This window comes from Eptesicus fuscus, chromosome 4 (assembly GCF_027574615.1).
Source record: "Eptesicus fuscus isolate TK198812 chromosome 4, DD_ASM_mEF_20220401, whole genome shotgun sequence".
Classification (NCBI taxonomy): domain Eukaryota; kingdom Metazoa; phylum Chordata; class Mammalia; order Chiroptera; family Vespertilionidae; genus Eptesicus; species Eptesicus fuscus.
Window position 1 is genome coordinate 79,051,709 of NC_072476.1, and position 26,984 is coordinate 79,078,692.

Consider the following 26,984-nt stretch of genomic DNA (forward strand, 5'->3'; position numbering starts at 1 on the left):
TTGGGGCTACCGCTGGCAGAGCTGCGATCGGGGAGCCGGGCTCAAGCCCTGAGGACTCGGGGCGGACGGACCCGCAGACGGACACGGCGGGCCCGCCGCCGCGGTCTCGCATCCTCTCTCGGGTAAGGGGCTTCGGTCTGGGAAGGGCGCATCTCCCGCCGCCCAGACGGGGCCTGCACCGCGCACCCGGCGACATCGGCCAGGGCGGAGGCCGGCCCGGGTACCGAAGGGAGGGAGGAGGGAGGTCCCTGTGCTCTGGGGAGAAGGAGGAGAAGCCTGGAAGAGGCTGGACGTTTCCATTCCCCCTCTGCACCCCTGTTTGCCCCATCCTTTTCTCATCTTCTGCCCTGGGGCCTTTTTTTTAGTACTTGCAACCCCATGGCCTAGAGGCGGGGCTCGCTTTTAAAACAAGCACGCACCTAATAAACATCCTAGCGGCGGGTACCACACCCTGGCTTTGCATTAGGGACCTGGGAGCAGATGGGCGATGCGATTTAGTGGAAATAAGCCACGAATGCCGGCTGGCCCTGCGCCGCTGTTTGGATGCGATAGTATTCCATGTGAATGGACAGGACCCAGAGCCTCCAGCTTGTCCACGGGAGCACAGCTACTGCAGAGAGCACTGGTCGGCTTACAGTATCCATCGACTTGGGCAATGGTTTCCTGACATGTCTGGTGATTAAATACGAATGCCATTTTTATTAAGAATGACACTCGGTGATTGAAAACCTCTCGTTCATATACTTCATCAAATAACTGTCCCAGCCTACAGGAGTAAGGCAGAGTGTAGATTAGGTATACATTTTTAAAATCTCGTGAAATAGAGGAAAATGCTTAGCATGGATCAGCTTCTGAGTCAGCAGTATGAAATCTCCCTCAACTTAGTCCTGAGGCCTTTGGGGGATTCCTACCCCTGGAGCTCGACCCCAATCCTTATCTCTATCTGTGCCGTGCATACTGTTAAGATACAGTGAGATATTCAGTGAGAGTCAAAGCTTATGTTATACATGCTTTGAGGAGAAAAAACTTTACTTTTGCGAGGTTTATGCTTTTGCAAGATATAAATGAAAATACATAATGCATGACCGTAAGTACACTTTATGCTCACCTGACTCTTTAAAAATAGAAAGGAGTGAAGGTAATACAGATTTTAGTTTTTGCTTTTTACTTTCAGTGTAATGTATAACCTTTGTCATTTATAACCTTTCTGACTGATTCTTTAAAATATCTTAGTTCAGTGTTTTCCTTTTTCTTATCAAAGAAAAGTATTGCAACTTAAAAAAATGTCGTCTATCAAGCACCTAGTTTATGCAGTTATTCGTTTCTTACGGGAACAAAGTCAGATGGATGCTTATACTTCAGATGAACAAGAAAGTTTGGAAGGTAGGCACCTGTTTTTATGTTCATTTGTATTATGTTTATAAATAAACACTAAAATAGCTGTAAGCCTGGCTTTGTCACCTATTATAACAAAATCAAAATAGTTTGTTATCTTTCTAGAAGAGAGACCTAACTATAAGGTTATCATGAGTTTCCATTCTCTGAGGCTTGTGTTGTTTGTTTTAATTAACAAGATAAGAGGACTATTGTTTACTTACTGAACAGCTATTATATGTCAGAACTACGCTGTTCCTATTGTAGGGAATTTTTCTTCACAGTGACTGCTAAATTAGTATTATCCCCAATTAACAGATAAATAAATGAAGCCAGGATAAGTAACAGAACACAGCTAACATGTAGCAGAGCTGAGATTTAAATCCCGGTTCTTCCTCTGAAGATCTTGTTGTATCTTCTTCTTAATAGGAAAGCATTCAGTTAAGAATCAATATATGGAAATGCCCTAGTCATTATGAAAGCACCATATAAAAGTCTAATAATAATGTCACTATTATGCTCTGACAACTTCCTATTTGGGGACTTGGAATGAGAGGATTGCACCCTTGTTCTATGTGAGCTTTAAATATTAGAGTCGGTCATCTGTTAAGTTGAGCAGGACTTGCGTGATAGCATCATGTTCTTCCTTCACAGCATCTGTTCTGCTTCATGTTTCTCCGTTGTAAATGTACATTTAGTATAACCATAACAAGGCAGAACTCTGCACATGGGCTTGTGGAGGGCCAGTGAGCCCAGCTTCCTTATGGCCTAGAGACTTAATTATTGCAATGAGACAGTGCATTTGGGAGAACATACATAACAGTACAACTTGAATTTCCCATCTTGAAGCTGTTTCTCCTATGAAGGGGACACCTCTATTAATGTTAACAAGCACTTCCCTTGTGGATATGTGTTTAGGAGGTGGGCATGAAAACTGGGCCTTTGCTCTAAAACTGCTTGCAGTCGGTGGGATTCCAGGTGGCAGTGAAGGAAGCAGGTGGCACAGTTGGAGAACATTGCAATCAGCCCATTTAATATTAAGGTTGGTTAAGAGTATGTGAAGGGAAGGTGACTGGTTACCTAAGGAGGGTGGTGGTTATGGCTGCTCTGTAGCAAACAGGTAAATGCAGTCATTTAATAAAAGACGTTTCTTCTCTCTTCAAAGGCAATATCATACCTTTAAGGGCCAGAAGGAAAATTCAGTCTAAAATAACACACACACACACAAAAAACCCCCAAGATGTTGTATCCTATTTTTAGGATGGTGTTCAGCCAAAATGATGTGCCTTCAGCTGTTTCTTATATATGGCACCCAGAGATGGTGCCAACTGTTTTAGACCAGCCCCTATTTTTTGACTCCGTGAGTCTAATTTTATTGAATATGAAATCATGTGGAGATGTCTGCCCACCTTCTAGACATTTAAAAAAGCCTTAGAAAAGAAGCTCAAGTTCTGGTACCAGCTTTACCACCACAATGAGCTGGTGCATCATTGGCTTTGAGCCTTCTCCTTAGTGCGTCTCCCACTCCTCCTGGTTGTTGCCATCTACTGACAACGGCTTCATGCTTTGAGGGCTGTGGCTCCAGCTCACTGTCACTCTCTCTAGCACTACTCCTGTCTTAATTCTTGGCAGTTGCAATATACTCACAGCTGATTCTTGCAGTTCCAATGGCTCTCAGTTTCTTGACCTTCTTTCCTCCAGTGATTTGATTTCAACCGCTCACTCCCTTGGTCAGACCCTACCTAGACCAGTAGTTCTCAGCTCAGGGTGATTTCACAATGTCTGGAGATATTTTTTTACTGTCACGACTGCGGAGCTGGTATTACTGGCACTGAGTGGACAGAGGCCATGGATGCTGCTACAATGCACAGGATGGCCTCCAACAACAAAGAATTATCTAGTCCAAAACGTCAGTAGTGCCAAGGCTGAGAAACTCTTCCCTAAACTTTGTCATTTCCTTGGCGTTCCCTCCACAATCTCTACCTTAATCGTTTCATTTGACCACTACTGCTTGTCTTGCCAGATCATTCCCTCTTGAATCCCTCCCCAAACAATTCTTCCACCTTACCAAGGCCTCCCATCTCTTGACCCCTTACCTTTTCACCCCCCTCTTCTTACCCAATTTAAATTCCGTAGTTGATCATTATAATCACACTCTTGTATATCCCTCCCTTCCTTGCAAAACCCAACCTTGTTTAAATCCAGTTCTTCATCTACTCTTTCCCATATCCATGTGAATGTGTATAGATGGAGCAAAATGCAACCTTGCTGACTGGTTGCCGGAAGCCAATCATTGTTTTAATAATAGAGAGCTGTGGACAGGGAATTGGGAGGGCTGGTCAACCTTAATTGCTCTAAAGGGTCAGAGCTAATGACTAGATATTGGTAGTTGAAGCAGCCCCCACCTGTTAGTACTAAATTCACTGATAGACTTTTATTGGAGTTTCCTGCCTAGGGCATATCGGTGTATCCTATAATTTTAATCTTAATAAAAGGGATGGAAAAGCCAGAGCGAGTAGTAGTTCTCCCACTAGAGTTGGACTACCGCCTGGCCCCCATTTCCCAAATTAAATCTTTTCAAAGTCTCTTTTTCATTTGTGTGCGGCCTTCTCCAGAACCCGAACCCTGAACCGGAACCCTGAATCACACGGGACGTGAAAGGGGCTTCCACAACTGGTCCCACATCAAATTCATGACCACTAGAGACAGAGAGAGAGAGAGAGAGAGAGAGAGAGAGAGAGAGAGAGAGAGAGAGAGAGAGAGAGAGAGGTGAGAGAGACACATCGATTGGTTCCCTCTCGCATGTGCCTTGACTGGGGCCAGAGCCTGAACCTGCAACCCAGACATGTGTCCTTGACTGGGAATCTAACCCAAGACCCTTCGGTCTGTGGGCTGATGCTCTAATCACTGAGCCAAACAGGCTAGGGCATGGCCCAATGTTTTTAGTGCACGTACAACTGAAGTGTAAGAACAACTGCTTGGGTCCTGGCCAAGTAGCTCAGTTGGTTAGAACGTGGTCCCAATATGCCAAGGTTGTGGGTTCCATCCCCATTCCGGGCACATACAAGAATCAGCCCATGAATGTATAAATAACAAATCGATGTCTTTGTCTTTCTCTCTCTTTTCCTCTCCCTTTAAAACAAACAAACAAACAAACAAAAGAACAACTGCTTGGCAGAAGTAAAAAATAAGGGGGGGGAGGGGAGATTGAGGGATAGGTAAACAGTAAATTACTAGTATTTTCTACCTAAAAGACACTTGGACATTTTGTAGTCGGTAACTTATAACTTGCTTATTCAGTCCCTTTTCTAAGGAGAATTGTTTCTGTGGATAGTAAAAGTAATAATGTCTTTTTCTTGATAGATAATTTTCTCAGGACCACAGTTAATACATAATGTATTATTTAAAAGTCATGCACAAATCTAAGTGCATCTGTTCCACACTGTCTGGAAGTACACTTGACATTTTGGCCACATTCTTATCTTGGTAAGCCAGGAGAGCATTCCTTTTTAAACAAGAGCACTAGAAGGATAAGAATCTGCCTCCATTCCCCTCAATGGGTACTTGTGGAGAGGACAGGATATGCTTTCTTCACTGTTATTACCCTAGTTCAGGCCCCTGGATTGTTTAGACCATTTAAGTGGGAACCCACTGGTTTTCTGCTTTCATTTTTTCTCTTAGCTTCCTTCCCTCTCTAATCCATTCTCAACCTTCCTTACCAGACTTCAGTTCTGAACACAAATCCAGTTATGTTATTCTCCTAACTAAATTCTCTAATAGCTCTGCATTTGCCCACAGCATTAAGTCCACATCCTTTACAAATGTTATTTAAGGTGTCCTGTCATACAACAACAGACTTCCTTTCTAGTCTAAGTGCCCACCATGTCTCTCCACCCAGTCCGTACCCGGGTTATACACCAAAAGTAGATAATGACTTGCTTGAACAAAATATGATGTAATAGATGTATTGAGAATTATATTCTAAGTAACATTTTTCTTAAGTGAGGAATAAGAAATCAAGTTGTCTTCCCTCAATTGCTGGTCTATAAACAGAAATTTCTATTCAGCTCAACCATTTTCCTTATGTTCTGTGATCATAACGGCTGAATTACCACAGATGGCAATAGAGCGCAGATTTCTACAAAAAAAAAAAAAAAAGATTTTTTCTTTTTTAGGTTGCTAACTTTTTTTTTTTTTCACTGTTAAAATTTGTCTCAAGTTGCAATTCAGTGCTTGGAGACAGTTTTTAAAATCAGCCCAGAAGATACACATCTAGCAGTTTCACAGCCTCTGACAGAAATATTCACAAATTCCTTCTGTAAGGTAAGCTGTCATTGTCTTCTCATTAGTATCTGAGTTAAGCTCGACTACAGTATTATATTGGATTTGTTCACATATGAGGGGTCAGGCCTATAAGTAACTAACTTATTTCTGGGTATAAGACAGTCCACATGGATATGTCTTGTGACCTAAAGCATAATTCTTTTAATGTGCTTTAGATTTTCATATTAGTTACTCTCATCCTCTCGCCTTCTTTTATATTTAAAACATCTTAGTTGACTTTTTAAGTCCTTTACAGTATCAGAGCATTTTTAGATTTCTGACATCTGAATTGACATTCTCCTAAAACATGGATTATAAGTTAAAAACAAAAGGTTTAATGTTTAGGAAGTAACCACGTAGAAATAGATTCATCAGAAATTGAATCATCATTTTGAAGCAGATGTAATCAAGTCTAGCCATTGATGGGCTCTTTAAAACAGGGAAAGGTAAAATAATAAATAAAATAAAACAGGGAAAGGTTCAGGGTCAATGTGCAAAACTAAGATTGAAACCCAATTTTTCCGATTCCTCCTCCCCACAACTGTTTACATGTCTCTGGTTTCTGGCCTCTTCAGGAAACATGGGCCATAAGATTGTCTGAAAAAGTTTAAGTTTAGTGAGTTTGAGGCCCACAGTGATGTCCCATTTTTTCATTACATTTTGGTGCCTCATGAACTTTTGTTTTTCTAGCTCTGTGCTCAGTCTTCAGTACAGAATGGGGAACTGGGGTGAAAAGCTGAGGATCATTTAAAAATGGAAAATGCATGTGTTTCCAATGTCACTCAAGATTTGTAAATTTTCATTTAGTCCATAAGTGCCTTTGCTTTAAATCTTTTTAATGCAAAGGGAGTTTGAGGATGATAGTAGGTGCTGAAAACAGACAGGGATTTTATACTGTTTTTATCTTATGGTAAAATTAATATATACTCATTGTTTTAAAAAATTTGGACAATATGGAAAGACATAAAGAAGAGGCTGAAACTTTTATTTCCAAATATTACAACTGTTAACCTTTTGTGTGTACCCTTCCGGTCTTTGTTTTTTAGACTGAGTATATGTGTGTGTAATAGGAGCTTATAATAAATACTTTTGTTGGTAAACTGTGAATTTGGCTTACTAAGGTATCTCTTAGGATATTAAACATTATATTTCAAAATTTTCACTAATATAAGCAATCCCTTGAACATATTTCTATTCCTATTTTTCATATACTGATTCCATTTTGTGTCCATGAAGTAGGATTTCTGGGTATAGGGAACGCAAGTAAAAAACAAAATTTCAATTCACAGTTGCCCATTATCTTCTAGAAAAATTCCACATATTCTTTCTCCTAATAGAAGTAAAGGCTTTCCCCTGTTCTTGCTAACATTATCATTTAGGTCAAGCGTCCTCAAACTACGGCCCGCGGGCCACATGCGGGTGTTTTTGCCGTTTTGTTTTTTTACTTCAAAATAAGATATGTGCAGTGTGCATAGGAATTTGTTCATAGTTTTTTTTTAAACTATAGTCCGGCCCTCCAACGGTCTGAGGGACAGTGAACTGGCCCCCTGTTTAAAAAGTTTGAAGACCCCTGATTTAGGTGTTAGATTTTATGATGTGAAATTACAGATGATTTACTGTGAAATTGGTAATCCATTATTACATTACTTATAGTTCTATCGGATGACTACTAATGTAGCTCAGTGGAAGTATATTAAATTTTTATTTATTTCAGAATGACATTCGGCCTCTCTCAAACTCAGTACCTGGAGATGTGGGGAAAGCTGACCAATTAAAAGATGAAGGTAAATATTTCATAGAAAAATTATTTACTTGGTAAAAATTTCTGAAACTCTGGATAATGTGACTCCATCAATGGATAAGAGTCTGGTTTATACTGTGAAAGAGAAATGGAAGTGATAGAGAAGAAATCTAAAAGTATAGAACCATTTGTGGCTTGTATCAAGAGAACCAGATCTGTTGTGTATAAAACTTGCAAAACAAATAACTTAAGGGTCATCACTTGTAACTGTCTATGTATACTCTAGGATCCCAAGTTCTTCTTTATGCTTAATCAAAGAGATGAAGATAATTGTCAGTATTATTTTAACTTCTGTATATTTAGTGTTTTTGAGTTCTTTGAAATTTTTCTTCTAGCCAACTAGTACCTTCCTGAAAGATTGCTTTCAAATATTTTTGTGTGCTTTGCTTCTGAAGAGTGACAGAAAGAGCAGATGAAATTAAGAAGTTCTTTGTTGTTATTCCCTGACACATCACAGAAATATTGGCACATCTGATAGGGTTGTTTTGACAATTAAAGGAGACAATTTTATAGGCGAGTACCATGTAACTATAAAGTGCTGTGCAATGCTTAGTTATATTTATCTTCACAGAATTCATCATTTGTGTCTTAAGTTTTGCATATTAAATATTTTGTAACTTGAAGCTTTTTCGTCAATATGTATAAATGTATTTATACATGTAGTATATATACAGTGAATGGCCAGATTATTATGATCTCTGAACACATAGTAATCTGGCCACTCAGTGTATATCCTATATAATAAAAGGCTAATATGCAAATTGTCCACTCAACCAGGCATTCGACCAGCAGGCAGGCCGGCCAACCTCCCATGTCCCCTCCTCCTGGCCAGGCTGGCTAGACCCCACCCATGCACGAATTCATGCATCGGGCCTCATATATATATATATATGTATATATACACATACATACACACACACACACACACACACACACACAAATATACACACACATACATACATATATATATACATATACACACACACACATATACATACATGCACACACACACACTCACACACACACACACATACTGAGTGGCCAGATTATTATGCGTTCAGAGATCATAATAATCTGGCCATTCAGTGTATATATATTATAGTATCTATACATTTGAGGTGGTTTAGAGGAAAAGACATACAATAGGTTTTAATAATCCTACCTAATAATAGGCAAATATGCAAATTGACCGTACCTTCGCTATGCCCGCGATTGGCCTGGAGGTGCGGGGGGGCGGGACTCGGGGTGGGCAGGGGGGGGCTGATTGGGCCTGCGGGTCGCTGAGCTCGCATCGCCAGCGGCAGCTCGAGCTCAGCGTCTGCGCCATGGCTGTGCTGCGGCACAAAAGTGGCCTCTGGGGCAGTGAGCTCACGTCCCACCACGGACCATCAAAAGCAGGGGAGCTGGGTGCCTGTCCACTCAGGCACCAGCGATCAAAAGCAAAAGCGTGGGAGCTGGGTGCCTGTCCACTCAGGCACCAGCGGACAGGCACCCAGCTCCCCCCTAAACATGCATGATTCAATCATGCACTGGGCCTCTAGTAATAATAATAATAATGTAATGATAATAAAACACCTTCCCAAGACAAAAAGTTCCAATGGCAACAAGGAAATCCAAATAACTCAGAAAACGTAAATCTTTTACATGGAAGAAGCAAATTTCTTTAAGTACCTCAGCTAATGTAATTAACATCTTGCTTAATCATAAAAGCTATGTATTCTTCTTAGCTGCTTTAAAAGCATTATATTAATTTCTTTTTGGGCATGGGGAGAAAATTAATTTTCTTAACTTTAAAAAAAAAGCCTTATTGAGCTATAATTCACATACCATTGCAATTTACTCCTTTAAAGCATGTAAATTCATTTGTTTCTAGCAGATTCACAGAGTTGTGTAGCTATCACCATAATTATAGAACATTTTTATTGCCCCCAAAGAAACTGTGCACCCATTAACAGCTACTCTTTGTATTCACTTCTGACTCTTAATTTGCAGTAACTTTTTATGATTTTAAGTGCTTTTGTCTACCTGCATTTAATTTAATCTTCCTAGTTCTGTTCCTGCAAAAACCAAAAACCAAATAAAAATCCACTCCTCCTTCTCCCATTAATTAGCTAATGATCTATTAAAAAACAAACCTAATAGGAGAGCTTCTGGTTTAGAGACAGCTGGAGGAATAATAGAGCCTTTTGGAATGTAAATCCTTTCTCCTAATTCTAGTGTTTTAAAGTTTTTAATTTTTTAAGAATCAGATCTTTTTTCTCTTTAATGGAATACAAAAGACAGCCACAAGAAATCCCATTGTTAACGTAGCTAAATTATTCCTGGTGTATCTGCAGACGTTCTTCCTGAAAATCTGTACCCTGTGGGCTAGCCATGTATCTGAAATTTTGTCTTTCTAGAAATTAATGTCTAATAAGCTCCTTTTCAAAAGAATCTGAGTCTGGAAGAGATAGCATACAAAAATATTATCTGCCAGTAACATATTAGCATGATTAGCTTTGTAGCTTATCCACGCAGCAGTGGTGAGGGCTTGGCTGCTCAGCAGATGGACGTTTTGACAGGGAAGGAGCGGAAGGCCAGGTCTAGATTGAGGTGACAGTTGAGGAGGGTGCTGCATTAAGATGTGGTGGCTCTAAAAGGAAGGGAAGAGATGAAGATAAAGAAGGTGGGAGTAGATAAAATTTTGCCATGAGATAATCATAAATTGTTGCATTTACTCACTTATTGAAGCCTGAATTTTATAAGATATACAAACATTAATTTTATTAAGACTCCACACTGTTGAAATCATTCAAACACCCTGAAGGCTAAGGAATATCAACTCCATTGTACAATATAAAATTTATCTCGTATGTTACTGAAAAATCATGTTGATCACCTTCATATTATTGGAGTTTCTATGATTAAAATTTATCTTTCAGACTTTACGTTTTCCTGTATATTGTCTTACTGTACCTACTGATTATTTTAGGCAATAACCACATGAAAGAAGAAAATTATACTGCTGCAGTGGATTGTTACACACAGGCAATAGAACTGGATCCAAATAATGCGGTTTATTACTGCAACAGGTAAACTGACATAATTGTGACAGGCTTACAGCTCTAAAGCATTTGCATTAATAGCTCTGAAGGAAAACTATAAAATTTATGGATAAAGAAGGAAAACAATAAACCCCAAACTCATACACTTACCATTAAAGCAACCTCTGTTACTAACCTTTCGGCATATTTTGTTTGGTGTAAGTGTTATCAATTTTAGATTCAGCTTTATTCACCAGGCATATCATAAACATGTCCTTTTATTGAAATCCATCATAAACATTATTTAAGTTGATATAAATTAGTGTATTATTACCTCTTCATCTTTTTTATATTTCCAGCACCTATCATTGTGGTGGCAAACACCGTGTTCTTTTACTAAATGGATAATGTACCTTAATTTACTTAACTGTTGACCTACTGGGAGACATTGTGGTTCTTTCCTGTCCCCTGATATTATAGAGCTGCAATGAACATCTTTCTAAAATTATTATTATTGTTTTTTTAGACTTTGGATTTATCCTTGAAAATTCACTCAGGAGGTCTAACAATATAAACATTTTAAAATTGTTGATGCAAATTACAAAGTTATTCCAATTTCTTTGAAAATATTCTGAAAATTAATTTCCTCTCCTAGGATTGTATGAGTGTATATGTTTTTACTACACCTTTATTGTTATTTTCATAGTAATTGTTCTAATTTATATTTAATTATTGCTGAGGTTGGACATTTTTCAAATGTTGGCCATTTGTGGTTTTCTTAGATGATCTTTTTGTTCCTGTGCCACATCTTACCTGTGTGCACTTCTTTCTTTCCCTGTTCTGCCCTTTAAACAGAGGCCCGACTCCTATAGGCTGCCTTTTTCAGACTCCTTTGTTCCCTGAGTTTGGGCTGGGTTCAGCTTTGGGAGGTGCTGGCAGGAGCCTGGAGGGCAGAAGGAAGGGAGAAGTTGTGGTATTTCTTCCCCTCTCTTGACATCAGGGTGTTTATCCAGCAGGGGCTGTTTCTCATCCTCGTGTCTAGCTCCCACCCAGGATCCCTGCTGTCCCAGCTTTTACCAGGTGATGTTGGGTTTTTGGACTCTGCCGTTCATCCTCTGTTATAGGAAGTAACGGCTTCCAGTTATTGGTAGTCTCTGGATTGCTGCACAGCCTCCTGTTTGGTACCTCAGCTCTTGTATCAGCTCTGTAATGAATTCCCTGCACTAAATTATTCTGTTTTAAATACTGAAGTCCCAATAGAAGTTTCTGCAATGAGGACAATGCTCTCTATCTGCATTGTCCAATACAGTAGCCACTACCAAGAGTTGCTCTTGAGTACTTACAATGTGGCTAGTGCAGTTGAGAAACTAAATTTTTCATGTTTAGTTAATTTAAGATCAATTTAAGTTAATTAATTTAAATTTGAATAGCTGCATGCGGACTGTGCTACTGGTATGACCGTTTTAACCAATCTGAAACTTTTTATAACAGAGCATAAGCACCGTGTAGTCATTAGTTTCACTAGGATTTGTACTTGGTTTGTTAAATTTGGAGTTGAATCTCAGTTTGGCCACTTACTAGCAAAGTGACCTTGGGCAGCCACTTAACCTTTTTGAGCCTCATTTCCTCACTTCCTTGTGAGGAGTAGTAATACAAAGTCCCTAGCATAGTCCTAGGCTTTCAATGTATGTTTCTTTCAGAAACAATCTAATTCCTAGTTGTAGGAACAGGTTTTTGGTATAATTTATTTATGCATAATAAATTCAGGGTGAGGGAAAGTAGGTTTACAGTTGTGAGTACCCAAAACACGGAGTTTATTCTGGTATTACTATTTATTAATTATTGTAGTATTTTCCATACAAACAACTGTAAAACCTACGTTTGCCCTAGGCTGTCGTATGGGAAACGTAAGGTACCCTGTGATTTTTCTGCCTTATTTTTCATAAAAATAGAGTGCAACTAATTCATGCTCTTGCTCTAACAAGCTAACGAAAGCAAGGTTGCCTGAAAACGTGGTGACTCTGACTGTAGTGCTATGCTGGAATTTCATTAGTTATGCCCTGATAACCAGACAGCAGGGGCAGACAGCCCAGACCACATTGTTATTCAGTTCAGACACTGGCATGTTTGGCTTCATCTCACAAGAGATTCAAATGTAGCCTGCCTTCCCTTTCCTTTTCGGGCCTCAGAGGTCTCTCTTTTGTGAGCTGCACAAATCTGCTTTCATCCTGGCTTGCAGTTGGTGACCTAAAGCTCAAGCTATCAAGATTGAAAGTCATCCTCTTCTCTCTTCCACCCACTCTTCTTTCTGGGTCTGACTCGTACGGCTTTAGTCCTTGTTTCATTATCAGTATCTGAGGCCAGCCATCAGGGCGTCTTCTGCTGTTCCCCTTTTACCGCCCCAATAGCTCATTTGTTCCCTCCTCCTTTTCCATCACTGCTCCTTAGTCCAGGTGCTTAACTTTTGCTAAGCTAGTGGTTTACAGTTTCGACTTGCACTCCCAACTCCCGTCTTCTGCCCAAAGGATCTTTCTAAAATGTGAAATTAATCATCTAATTCTTGCTTTCTGTTCACTAGTTCTAAATACCTTCACGATTGAATTTAAGCTCCTCAGCATGATACATAAGATCTTTTATAATCTGGGCTCTTTTTTTTTTTCTTTTAACTTTATTATCTCTACTTTTCTCCCTCTCCTGCTCCTCTTCTCTCTACTCTCTATGCACATGTAATATGAAATTTACAGACTAAAAAAATACCATGTTAGGACATCTCTCCATGCTTTTATGGACTCCTTCCTCTGCTTAGAGTATTTCCTGCCTTATCTAATTGGTCAGCTGCTAGCCATCCTTCAAGACCCTGGTAGGGATTGCTTCTCTTGGGAAGACTTTTTTAATTTCTCTGTTGGCAACCTCCTGACCATGCCCCTACGCCCTTCCCGTCCAGTGGAGTGGTGCTGTTCAATTTGGTAGCTCCTAGCCACGTGTGGCGGTTCAAAATGTAAATTAAATTAATTAAAATTAATGAAATAATAAAGTAAAAATTAATAAAATAAAATTGCACTAGCTTATCTCAAGTACTCTTTAGTCACATGTGGCTAGGGGTTACTGTACTGGCTAGCACAGACAAAGAACTTTGCTATCATGGGAGTTCTAGTAGACAGCTCTGCGTAGGGTTAACCACACCTTTCCGTGTTGTCTCTTCCTTTGATGCTTCCATTGTATTCCTCGTACTGTTTATTTATTTACATGTCTATTTCTCTATTAAACAGGGAAAGACAGGAAGACAGAGATATATTTTCTTCATTTCTGTATATCTATCTGGTTTTGAGTTCAGGGTTTAACATGTTATAGATGTTCAACAAAAGTTTGAGTTGGATTGATTCAGTGAATTTTAGAAGGGAGAATTGCCTCAACTTAAAGACTTCTAATGTGAAGCAGTCACATGGCAGCATGTTTTATATGTGTGTGTGTATGTATACACTATTTCCTCATATATGTCTATAAAGAAGAGCTTTCTTAACCTTTCTCCCTTTTCCACTTTCTTTCTCGTTCCCCTCCCCTAACTTTCTGAGCATAATTATAGACTTGTGAATTTTTAAAATTCACTAATTGGTGCGTTATAATAAATTATCATAATTGTTATTTTCTCCCATATCTGGCTAGTGGGAGCTCCTTTAAACTGCCCTAGATGTGAGCTCAGCTATTTCTACAAGTACCCCCTGTTCCTTTGAATAGAGAATGGTATTTAGAAACCAAGACCTGGTTGCAAGAGGTGACCATTGCTACTGAAATGTTATTGCTTCTAGGTCCTTTCAGTGGACAGAGCTAGGAAATATGAGGTGTTGTTTTTTTTAAAGTCATCAATTTAACCAGATAACTTCAGTTTACATTCCAGTGTCACAGAGATCTCCCTTACTTCTCCCATTTTACATTTGTAACTCTCTTCTCCCGGAACAAAAACCCTGCTTTCCAACTCATCAGTATCTTTACTCACCAGCTCTATCCTCACTATCCTTCAGTTGGTATTACACCAATACTACAACACTAGTAAGTCTAAGTAAACTGCAGAATTTCTTTGAAATTATTTTTGTCCTTAGAATACATCTCACTAAAGGATATACACTCAAAGTACTGTGCTTGAACATTACTTGAATTCTTATTTTTAATATCCAGTTAGAATAATTTGTTTCTGTTTTATTCAGTATGAAGGTTTCTTTTTCATCCTTTCTGATGTCTCATTCCCATTTCTATCCCATCTACCCTATTCCCACCAATCCTCTATAGGATGAAAGACTTTTAATATAGGTTTGACTTCTGAGCCATGTAAATGTGTCCCTTAAAATTAAACAAAAAAGGATGATCAATAAATAATGACTCTATCCTTAATAATGCTCTTTGCCTTATGCCTGGTATTATTTCTATACCAGTTTTCTTTTGCTAGGTTTTCAGTTTGCCTGATTTTCTTTTTCTGTCTTCTTTAAACTTTAACCTATGTGTGATTATGTGGGGTTTTTTAAAAATATATTTTTATTGATTTCAGAGAGGAAGGGAGAGGGAGAGAGAGATAGGAACATAAATGATGAGAGAGAATCATTGATTGGCTTGCCCCTTCATGCCCCACTCTGCGGATTGATCCCACAACCCAGGCATGTGCCCTGACCAGGAATCAAACTGTGACCTCTTGGTTCATAAGGTCGATGCTCAACCACTGAGCCATGCCAGCTGGGCTGATTATTATTATTTTTTTCTTTAAAAAAAACACATATTTCTTTATTGATTTCAGAGAGGAAGGGAGAGGGATAGAGAGAGAGAAACATCAATGATGAGAGAGAATCATTGATTGAGCACATCCCCTACTGGGGATCTGAGCCCACAACCCAGGCATGTGCCCCTGGCTGGAATCAAACCCGGGACCCTTCAGTCTGCAGGCCAATGCTCCATCCACTGAGCCAAACCAGCTAGGGCTGGGCTGATTATGTTTTAAGTGATATCTTAAGTATACAATTTGAGAATCCAATTCTCATCTAGGCAACTTTGTGATTACTTATGTATTTGAATTGTTTTCTGCTAACTTATTTTTTGGCTTCTTCCCCCCCCCCCCTCTTTGTGTGTGTGTGTGTGTGTGTGTGTGTGTGTGTGTGTGTCTTTTATTGTGTTGGTTGAGTTATTTTTACTTCATTTTCTTTCTTTCTAATTATTTGAAAGTGATACACTTTATATCTCTTCTTTTAATGGTCATCCTTGTCACACTATTAGTTTGCATTGAATATTCAGTCAAATAACCCTATACCTCTTTTCCACATTACCTAGCAAAACAGGTTTGTTGAATTCTGTATCTTCACATGTAATTTTTTTTTAACTGAAGCAAAGGAAACTGTTTATTCCCTCCCCCCCCCCCAATTTTAGAATCTTAGTTTGAGAACTAAGGGCCTTAGACATACTGTAAGAAGAAAGGTTAACAGAGAATTAGACGTCAACCCAGGAATCTAAGCACTATTGAGGGCAGGAATATTATTTTAATTACTGCTCTATCTATTATGCCTAGAAAAGTGTCTGTGCCTTAGGGAGCCCTCACTAGAGATATTAGTTGAATGAATAAAGTAGAAATATTTAGCCTGGAGAATGAATGGGGTGGAAGTGGGATGCAGGACAGGAGACATTTTGGAACTTTTCAGCTTGAAGGACATGTATGTTGAACAGAAATGCTACTTGTTTATTATGGCCCGGAGGATTGACGTCAGTGCTACACTAGGGAAACGGAGCTGTGTGGAGGGGTAGTGAGGGGCTTCATTACATTTAGGTCCCACACTTTATTCCAGAAAGTCTGCTAGAGATAAACTGGAAGGGATTAAAAAGTCCTTAATTGTTCTGGAATACATATTCCATCTAAGTAGATGGAATACATTGCCATTCTTATTTATAGCCAGATTTAGTCACATGGTTAAATTGGGTTTTTCAATTTAGCCTTGTTCGGTGATCTTAATGTTTCTAGTATAGTGATCATTTAACAGCACAACACTCTGAATAGCCATTCACAGCAGTCAGTCACTCTGTGTGCCTCCTTAGTAATCCCAAATGTCCTAGCATTCTCAGTTTTCTGTTTGGGCAAATTAAAAAGGCAATAAGAAGGTAGATCAGTTCTATGGCTTGTGTATTTTGTCTTTTCTATGGCAAAGCGAACAGTGAAAAGCAACTTTCATAATTTCTCTGAATTTTGTTTCTGCATTTTTTTCATTTGATTATAGAATTTTCTTAAGACAGTTTGATTTAGATGTTTCCTGGGAGTGATATATAAATTGGGACAAGGAAAATGTTGTTGTATTAGAATCTGAAAATCTAAATTAGTGCCTTGAAGGATGCTTATAACAAAAAATCTCTTCTTTTTCCCTTAGGGCTGCTGCTCAGAGTAAATTAGGTCACTACACAGATGCAATAAAGGATTGTGAAAAAGCAATTGCAATTGATTCAAAGTACAGCAAGGCCTATGGGAGAATGGGGTAAGTTCTGGGAGAATGTTCAAAGTAGCACCAAGTTGTATCAGATATGCTGTTCTTACTGGCTTGATTTTGAATTTCCTGCTTAATATTGCATCTTTTCAACTAACAAGAAGATAAACATAACACTGAGTGAGGAAATGACTGCAGTTTCTGTGACTTGGGCGAGAGATGATTAGTTGTATGAAGAATGGGTGGTTGGTGGAGAAAATCATATAGCCATAATGAGTAGACTCACTTCATGTAGTCCTAATAGATAATTCCTTCTAAGCTCACCTTACCACTCTGAGTTGAGTGCTTCACACCTACTCTTCTCTCTTCAAATTTCCTCTACACCCTCCATGGTACTCTTAGCTGATGATATTACTTTATATTTAATTGAGAAAATGGGTGCATTTAGAAGAAAAATAGCTCATCTTCCTGCTGCCAAATCCACTGATCCACCTGCATTTTCTCCTGTTAAAATGGAAGGGTTCTTATCTAAGACTGGTGCCTTCATGCATGCTTTAGATCTCATCACTTTGTACCTTCTCTAGGGCTTTACATTTGTAATCATCTGCTTTATCTTTGGCAACACCAGTTTTCTTATCTGTAACAGCGATAATGACTGCATGTGAAATCAGCTACGTCATTTGTCAGTTCCTTTCTCTACAAAGCCCCTGATAGCAGTCTGCACTTCCTGTCTCATCTTCCTCATCTCTCAGTCTCTCTTCAGCTCATTCTATATCACTCAACTGAGAGCTCTATTCAAGGTGACCAATTGTTCATATTGTGCTAAGGCCAAAGGGCAGTTCTGTATCCTCACCTATCCATCTAATCATTGCATGATTAACTTATTTTGAAACACTTCATACTCTAGGCTTCTGTGACGCCACACTTTCTTGGTTTTCCTCCTACTTTACTGGATGTTCTTTCCCAGTCTCCCTTACTGCATCTCCCTTTTCTACCACCTCTAAATAATGGTGCACTTCAGAGCTCTGTCCTCTCCTCTGAGGCTGTTGTCTGTCTATTCTCTCTTCTGATTTCGTCCTGTCTGATGCCTTTAAATTCCACTTAACGTCTATATTAATCATTCATGGGTTCTGTATTTATGAATTCACCTACTTGCTAAAAAATGTTTGATAACCCCAAAATCAAGTCCCTGTGCTTTTGTGTTCATTCACAGTGTGGTGGAAAATTTGAGTCACCCGATGTTGCAAGGTCTCAGCTGAGGTGCATAAGGCGATACTCTGCCTTTTTGTTTCAATTCTCATGTTGTAAATAAGTGTCCTTTTTGCAGTTTATTTAATGCTATATTTTTTGCATTTTTGTGCCTTTTGTTGTTGATTTCCCAGTTTACAATGGACCCAAACATAGACTGAAGGGTTGTCTAGTGTTCCTAAGTGCAAGAAGGCTATCATGTGCCTTTCAGAAAACATACACATTAGATAAGTTTTGTTCAGGCATGAGTGAGTGCTGTTGGCTGTCAGTATGATGCTAATGAATTAATAATATACACTAAATAAGGTTTCTTTAAGCAGAATCACACATAAAAGAAGATTATGTATCGATCATTTGATGAGAATGTTGTGACCAAAACCTCACAGGAACCTAACCCTGTATTTCCCCTAGGAATGATTGTTTAGTATTTGTTAAATCAGTGTTTGTGGGGACTTTATAGAGCATAACTACTCTGAATAATAAGAATCAACTCCATATTTTTTTTCAACTCCATATGTTGATGGATCTCTTTTTTTTTTATCTCTTAATTTACTGTATATTTTAAGTTATATGTCTGAATTCCATATCATATTAACTTATTTTCATCTGTTTATATGTTTAACTAGAGGCCTGGTGCACAAAATTTGTGCATGGGGAGGGGGATGGCGGGGGGCGGGGCAGCTCCCTCAGCCTGGCCTACACCCTCTTGCAATTTGGGACCCCTCAAGGGATAACCAGCAGTCAGACATCCCTCTTGCAATCCAGGACCACTGGCTCCTAACCCCTCAACTGCCTGCCTGCCTGATTGCCCCTAACCACTCGCCTGCCGGCCTGATCGCCCCTAACTCCTCTGCCTGCCTGCCTGATTGCCCCTAACTGCTCGCCTGCCTGCCTAATCACCCCTAACCACTTGCCTGCCTGCCTGCCTGATCACCCCTAACCTTCTCTGCTTGCCTGCCTCATCATCCCTAACCACTTGCCTGCCTGCCTCATCGCCCCTAACTGCTCACTTGCCTGCCTGTTTGCCTGATTGCCCCTAACCACTTGCCTGCCTGCCTGCCTGTCTGCCTGCCTGATCGCCCCTAACCACCTCTGCCTCAGCCCTGCCAAAGGACGTCTGGAATGACGTCCAGAAGGTCATTCGGCTGTCCAGTCTAATTAGCATATTACTCTTTTATTATTATAGATAGGCATTTTTAATTTAACATGTCCCAAACAGGACTCTTATTTCCTTCTTCAGTCTTTCCCATCTCAGGAAATGTTACCATCACCTACCAGTGCTTGGGTCAAGCCTAGGAGTCATCCTTCATTCTCATTATACTTGACACATCTATCAGCAAGTCCTGTTAATTCTAATTTCCACATAGACATATCTTAAATTGAAGCATTGATTGCTACCTTGTTTATAACACTAGTCCAAATTGCCATCTCTTACCTAGGCTACCACAGCAACTTCCTAACTGGTTTCTCCCCTCCCCTTCACCTCTCCCCACCCCCGCAACTAACACCCCATGTTGATCCTCTGCAGAAAAGCCAGAGAGAGCTTTCCAAAGCATAAATCAGATCATGTCACTCCACTGCAACTAGAATAAAATCCAGACTCCAAACCATGGTTCTATATTATCTGGCACCTGATTACTCCCTGACATCACCTCTTTCCACACGGCTTTCTGTGCTCTCTCCTCATCAGCCTTTGTCCTGCTCTTGGAGCATACCTCGCTCGCTGGCTTGGTTCCCAGGCCTTTGTGTCTACTGCTGTTTCTGTTTAGCATGCTACTCCCTGATCTTCATATGCCTGCTTTCTTCTCATCATTCAGGTCTTCTTAGTGCGGCTGCTTTTGAGCAGCTGCCCTATTCATTCTCTTTAATATTACTTCTTTCTTTGCATATTTATTGCTTGTTTTCCCCAGGTAGAATGACATTTTCTTAAATTCAAGAACTTTACCTTCTTTCATTGTGGAATCTAAAATAGTAGGGCTTCAGTAAATATTTATTGACTGTTGATTAACTGAGGACTTTGATGAAGCATCTTTCAGGTTGACTCGTAGAAAACTAATTAGGGTCTGAGAATTTTTCTGTGGTTAGGCACAGTTTTTTATCCAGATTGGAAGTCTGTGAGGTAAACCAGCCGACTTAGATAGTTTGTTAAAAACAAACAAAAACCTCAATACTATATCTCCATTTATACCATTATTATTTAATTCTGAAGTAATTTTCTAATAAATACATTCTAACTAGGTGGAAGAAAATAAAAATTTAATAACTAACTCTGTGACTGGGGTAATAATGTCTTAAGTTGTAAAGGATGCTAATTTTATCTATTTAACAACTAACATGTCTTGTTCAGGAGTGCCCCACAGCCTGTTTTTATTTTTTAAGAAAAAATTGATATTTATCGTGACTCAGTGTCTCTGCTAGGACGTATGAAGAGAGTTGGCATTCTGAAGCACACATCTAGTTCAGAGTCCTTAAAATGAGTTTAACACCATGGAGTTACATGACCACAGGACGGTTAGTTAGCTAACATATATGTGCAGCTTAATCATTCATAAAAAAAGTTATTTCACATATGGAAGGGGGTAGGTAAGGTTCATTCCTAAGTATTAAGTTCATGGTTAATATAAGCTAGCCAAGGTTGTCAGCAAGCAGAATGGAGAGTCCGACTCACAGAATCTTGGAAATAGAAGGAATTTTGATGATACTCCTGTGAACCATAGTATAATGAATAAATTAAGTGTAATTTGGATTCTAGTTGAATACCAAGACAGCCGTTAGACTACGTTTGTAATATCTTGATATTCTTTAACCATGTATCTTATACCCATATACTTTATTCTTTTCAGGCTGGCCCTCACTGCCATGAATAAATTTGAAGAAGCAGTTACAAGTTATCAAAAGGCATTAGATCTTGACCCTGAAAATGATTCCTATAAGTCGAATCTGAAAATAGCAGAACAGAAGTTAAGAGAGGTATCCAGTCCTGTGAGTTATTAATGCTGAATGAGTGAAATATTTTCTGTCATTCACAATTTATTGTAATCAGATTGTAGTGGTTAGAATAATCCTCATATATAATTCTTTTACAGACAGGAACTGGATTGAGCTTTGACATGACTAGCTTAATAAATAATCCAGCCTTCATTAGTATGGTAAGTATATTTCCTTTTCTGCTCTACTGGCTCTGTTTTTCATGAAGCAATATAGTTCTAACACATTTTAGAAACAAATAAGGGAGCTTTTGTAGTGCCAGTGGTGGGGGTGGTAATAGGATGGTGATGTAATGCTATGGCTGAGATTTTTAACCTGCCTGTGTACCTGTTTGTGAGAAAGCCATGGATAGACTTCAGGAAACCAATGGATTCCATGAAATTGTATATAAAAACTTGTGTACATGTGGATATGTGCATTTTTTTAGGGAGAGAACCATATTTTTCATTAGATTGGCATAGGGATCTGCAAATTACAAAAGGTTGAAGACCACTCTTACAAGAAAATGGCCCTAGGAAGATATCTAGTAACTGAGGTCTGAGGATTTGGTTATTGTGGTTCCCTATGTTCTCCTTTCAGCATTGTCTGCTTCCTTTCTATTTTAGTTAATTTTACTTTTTAGTATAATCTATAATAATAAAAGTGTAATATGCTAATTAGGCCAGACAGCTGAATGACCTTCCAGATGTCCTTCCGGACGAAGCCCCGGCAGCGGGGGCTGAGGCAGAGGCAGTTAGGGGCGATCAGGCAGCAAGGCAAGTGGTTAGGGGCGATCAGGCAAGCAGGTGAGTGGTTAGGGGCGATCAGGCAGGCAGGCAAGCAGTTAGGAGCCAGCTGTCCTGGATTGTGAGAGGGTGCAGGCCGGGCTGAGGGGCCCCTCTTCCCTCCACCCCCCATGCACAAATTTCATGCACCGGGCTCCTAGTTCATATATAAACTCCATCCTTCAAACCAACAATATTACTTATAGACCTTTTTGAAAACACACATGCTCTGGTCCAGTATGTGTAAACCCTGGTTTAGTGGGTCAAGGATGTTACCTGGGTATATAAAGCTCCTTGGGAGACTGTATACTTCTGGCTGAGAACTAGTCTACCAGACGCTATGCCCTTGGAAGGCAGTAATACTTCTTTGTTTCCTTCATAAAATGCCTTGCATCCACTACATCTTCAGCTGAATTGAAATACAGATGGCGCATTCCTAGTGAGATAGAAAAGTCTTTTTGAACAATTGGTAGGTTTGTAGCAATTGGTAATTTAAAATTGTTAGTTGAAGTCTTTGTAGACAGTAGTTATCTTTTAATCACTGATCCTAAATGAGGTGTTGGGAAAGCCACCACTTGCTTTTATTACCAGAGAAATACTTGTTGAAGTGACTTGTAAGTAATTCAGTAACTCTTGAGTCTCAGGATTGAGGCCAAATTTAAGATGGTCTTGCTACCTAACCAGTAAATGTATGTCTCTCTCTTTTTTTTAAAAAAAAAAAAATTTATTGATTTTTTACAGAGAGAGGAAGGGATAGGGATAGAGAGTTAGAAACATTGTTGAGAGAGAAACATCGATCAGCTGCCTCCTGCACACCCCCTACTGGGGATGTGCCCGCAACCAAGGTACATGCCCTTGACTGGAATCGAACCTGGGACCTTTCAGTCCGCAGGCCGACGCTCTATCCACTGAGCCAAACCGGTCAGGGCAAATGTATGTCTCTTTATAGGTTTTGTGACATTTTTTAGCATTGTCACCCATATCTAGGCCTCAGGTTATGCTGTTGTAGTAGGATGTGAAAATGGATTTTAGTTTCCAATTCAGCTTAGCCCTCAAGATGCTTGAAGTGAGGTGTGAGACTATCATAGAGGAGGTGCAGAAGGTGGGGCTTAAAAACACTTTGAGTGACATTCTTTTTTTTTTTTTTTTTAAATATATTTTATTGATTTTTTTTACAGAAAGGAAGAGAGAGGGATAGAGAGTTAGAAACATCGATGAGAGAGAATCATCGATCAGCTGCCTCTTGCACACCCCCTACTGGGGATGTGCCTGCAACCAAGGTACATGCCCTTGACCGGAATCGAACCTGGAACCCTTGAGTCCACAGGCCAACGCTCTATCCACTGAGCCAAACCGGTTTCGGCTTGAGTGACATTCTTAAAAAGGGTCAGGTTGATAGAGATTAAAAGAGGCTTTTAGGGGACAGCTATTGGAGTTACTACTGTCTACACAGATTTAGATTCAATTAAAAATTTATGTGAATATTGTTGACTAAAAATTTGAGGCCAAAAAATTGTTTATGCTTTCAAAATGTAGTTTTAATGTATATGTGTGTATAAATACAATTCCTCTCCCCCTTAGCATGGCAAGAATGGGAACTGCTAAAGCCCATGGAATCAGGTCGCATCTCTTACCGTACTCGTTTGAAGTGAAGCCTCTCCAGTGTAGGAGATGCTTTATACCTTTCAAGTTTCTATTTCTCCATTTGGCTTTATTGATCTGATCAGTAGTAATAAGTATACTGCTGTTAATATCTGTAGTTTATCCTGTTTGTAGTCTCTTTACCCTTGCAACTTATTTTAAATGCCATCATTTTCTAGTACCTTTTTTACACTCCCATTCACTTTGTATAGCACACTAAAACTCTCCAGAACGTTAGTACCGACACGGTTTAGCTTTCATTTTTCTGTTTTTTGAAAAAGAAATCTTTGTTAAGGATCCCTAAATATTAACTATCTTTAATGGGAGATGCCATTTTTGAATTCCAGGCAGCAAGTTTAATGCAGAATCCTCAAGTTCAACAGCTGTAAGTATATAGAAAGAGCATATTACATTTCCTCCCTTCTACTTGCAAGCTCCTCATTTGAGCACATCAGCTCCAAAATGATAAAACTACCTAGACTGCCAGTAATTGGCACTTAAAGTCACACACATTTAGCCTAACCCTCTACATGATGTGGGTATATTTAATTATTTTCCTTGGCCAGTATCTCCTTGTTAAGACTATATGCCAATCTAGTGATATACCTCTTGCCTACTCTAGAATGTCAGGAATGATGACAAATGCCATTGGGGGACCTGCTGCTGGAGTTGGGGGCCTAACTGACCTGTCTAGCCTCATCCAAGCGTAAGTGTTACTTGAAATAGAAATAGTAAAAAAGTGTTGGTCTTACAGTTTTTCCGTAGTTAAAATAGAAATAGTTTTTAAAAGTATTTTATGTTTTATAGTTTGTTTCTAAAATGAGGGGATATGGGCTTTTTTTTTTTTTTAAATCCTCTCCCTAAGACATTTTTTCATTGATTTTTAGAGAGAGTGGAAGGGAGGGCGGAGGGAGAGAGAGAAACACCAATGTGAGAGAGACACATTGATTAGATGCCTCCCGCATGCAGCCTGACATGGGCTGGGAATCAAGCTTGTAACAGACTTACGTGCCCTTGACCGGGGATCAAACCCACAACCCTTTGGTCCTCGGGCTGATGCTCTCACCACTGAGAAGCCGGTGGAGGCAGGGGCTTGCTTTTTGAATTTTTATCATTTACTGTTAGTATCAGTGGCCTCCCTGGTTGTTAAATTTAAAAGGAGTTCATAAGTTGGAATTTTCAGACTGAAGGGCAGGAATCCAGATCTGCACTCAAGAAAAACGTTTTTCAGCAGATTTGAATAGCTAGTCAAGGACGGAGATTAAAGTCAAATAGCTACTCAAAATCTGCATTGACTTAGGTAAACACATATATTTAAAAACCAAATTTTACATGTATACCAAGGTTCAGACAATCTAGGACAGAATTTTATCCAAACTTTTCAGTGCATGTCATCACTAGAGGAACTGCTTGCATTGTCTCATTTCCTTCACTTCCAACCAAGTTGCTTAAAATAGTCTGCTCTTTGAATCTGTGTGATGCTGTCACTGAAGATTTTACCTGAAGCCACAAGTATCATTTACTGTTTGTAATCGTGGCCATGTGACCCCATTTGCAACATTACATTTTTAGAATGACCTTTAAGTGGCATGATTATAGCAAAGTCTAACGCTCCCAATTGAGGGTCACGCATCAGGAATCCGTATTAAATTGCTCTAACTTTTTAAAAATTAGTTCAGTGACTTCTATACATATCCCCACATGGGTGTACCATCCTGTCATACGGGAGACTATTAACACTTGACTACAAGAGCAAATACCTTGTAATATGTTGGAGCACACACAATAAAAGCATATACTTTTAGACCCTTTGTTTATTCGTGGTTAGGCACTAGAGGGGGATGTATTCACTCAGTCCAGGACCTTTATGGCTTGGGTGTTTTGCTTCTTATAAAGAACAATGCCTTTTAATAATGCTATATGGAGGCAATGGTAAACTTGCAGATACTACAGTTGTGATTCTAAAACCTGTCTTTCTAGAAGTTCCCTTTGAGTAGCACCCACATCCTTTGCAGTCCTTTTTTACGGGTATTGTGTGGCTGGGAATTCCCTAATTCCTACCACTTTGCTCTTTCACTTCCAGGGGACAGCAGTTTGCTCAGCAGATACAGCAACAGAATCCTGAACTCATAGAGCAACTGAGAAATCACATCCGGAGCAGGTCATTCAGCAGCAGCACGGAAGACCACTCCTGACTCTAGATCAGGGATTCTAGACTGCCAACGGTTACTGCTCTGAAGTGTTTGCTGTAGATAGTGGCCACAAACAAAAAACCTACAGAATAAATCTGTCTAGACAATAGGTTTATCACAAACAGACTTCAACGTAACGTGACTCCTTTGTAAATGAATGGTCACTCAACAGGGTTTCATTTTCACATCTTCATCGTCATATCTGTATGCTAGACTTCATAGCAGTAAGGCTGTTTATTGGTGAGTGCTCTGGCTCCCAGTTCCCTTCAGCAAACTTTCTGAGAGGGAAGATGACCAAGAGGAAAGGTTTCACATGCTGGGTTAAGAGCAACGTGCTTGCCAATGAGCAGCACGTCTGGAGAACTTGGATATCTAGGTTTAGTCTTGATAATGCCACCAGTGATGAATATATATCTTAGGAGCCAGCACTGTCTTTAATGCTGCTTGTTTTAATGGGTGGCAGGGAGGCATCCGAGCTGGTGGAAAGCAGAATTTGGTGGAAGGGTTGTTTTGAAAAGAAAGAATAGATGCTGTGAATGTATAGAAAGTGAAGGTAGGTAGGATGCTCAGGTTTTCGCATAGTTTTTAACTAATCTTGCCTGTAGTTTGGTATTTATAACATTAGCATGGCTAATTATACTATGTACATAACATAATAAAATACATTTAGAAGTCCTTAATGGTACTGGTTAGGCCAGTTGTATAACTATTCAGTTTAACTAGCACAACTTCCCCAGTGGTAACCTTACCATGAAAACTCTCAAATATACCTACATTTAAATAAGCCAATGGCTTGGCTCTTAAGTTAAGGATTTTCTAAGTGGCATTTAATTATGTGCCCATAAACACTGATTTTTTTTTTTTTTTAAACCTCAGTTATTTGATGGATTACAGAAAGCATCTGTCATTAACAGTGCTTGTTCATGTAATCCTCTGCTATGATTTGGTTTGGCATGTTGCTTTTATGCTTAACTTAATTTGATGCAACTTAAACATAATAGGGGATTTAAAATATTACATTTAAATTAGAATACATATTAGTGGAGAGAAGTGGCATTGTTCGGTACTAATGGCACGGCTCTACCTATAGTGGAGGAGGCTGTTCTAACTGGAATTTCTTTTGTTAATTATGAAATAGGTAAAGTTGGGCAGACACAATGATTTTGCCAGTGTTGTGAGAAAAA

General features: G+C 39.4%; 1 protein-coding gene across 2 annotated transcripts; it reads left to right on the forward strand.

The window, feature by feature from the left end:
- Positions 1–66: 66 nt before the first annotated feature.
- Positions 67–26,663, forward strand: SGTB (small glutamine rich tetratricopeptide repeat co-chaperone beta). Of its 2 annotated transcripts, none has more exons than XM_008161877.3 (11): positions 67–122; positions 1,262–1,383; positions 5,594–5,697; positions 7,412–7,481; positions 10,470–10,569; positions 16,914–17,018; positions 21,059–21,197; positions 21,302–21,364; positions 23,956–23,993; positions 24,231–24,314; positions 25,692–26,663. In XM_008161877.3, the coding sequence occupies exons 2-11, from the start codon at positions 1,284–1,286 to the stop codon at positions 25,801–25,803; spliced, it is 915 nt and encodes a 304-aa protein (XP_008160099.1). In that variant the 5' UTR covers positions 67–122; positions 1,262–1,283; the 3' UTR covers positions 25,804–26,663. The 2 variants fall into 2 exon arrangements, with proteins under 2 accessions (XP_008160099.1, XP_054571189.1); XM_054715214.1 differs by having other exon boundaries at positions 21,059–21,185.
- The last annotated feature ends 321 nt before the right edge of the window (positions 26,664–26,984 follow it).

Bases quoted from the DNA above. Each gene is read 5' to 3' on its own strand.
- SGTB (XM_008161877.3), top strand. From the start codon at position 1,284: ATGTCGTCTATCAAGCACCTAGTTTATGCAGTTATTCGTTTCTTACGG. The intron at 21,198-21,301 runs GTGAGTTATTAA...ATTCTTTTACAG, and splicing joins TAAGAGAGGTATCCAGTCCT to ACAGGAACTGGATTGAGCTT. The intron at 24,315-25,691 runs GTAAGTGTTACT...TTTCACTTCCAG, and splicing joins CTGTCTAGCCTCATCCAAGC to GGGACAGCAGTTTGCTCAGC.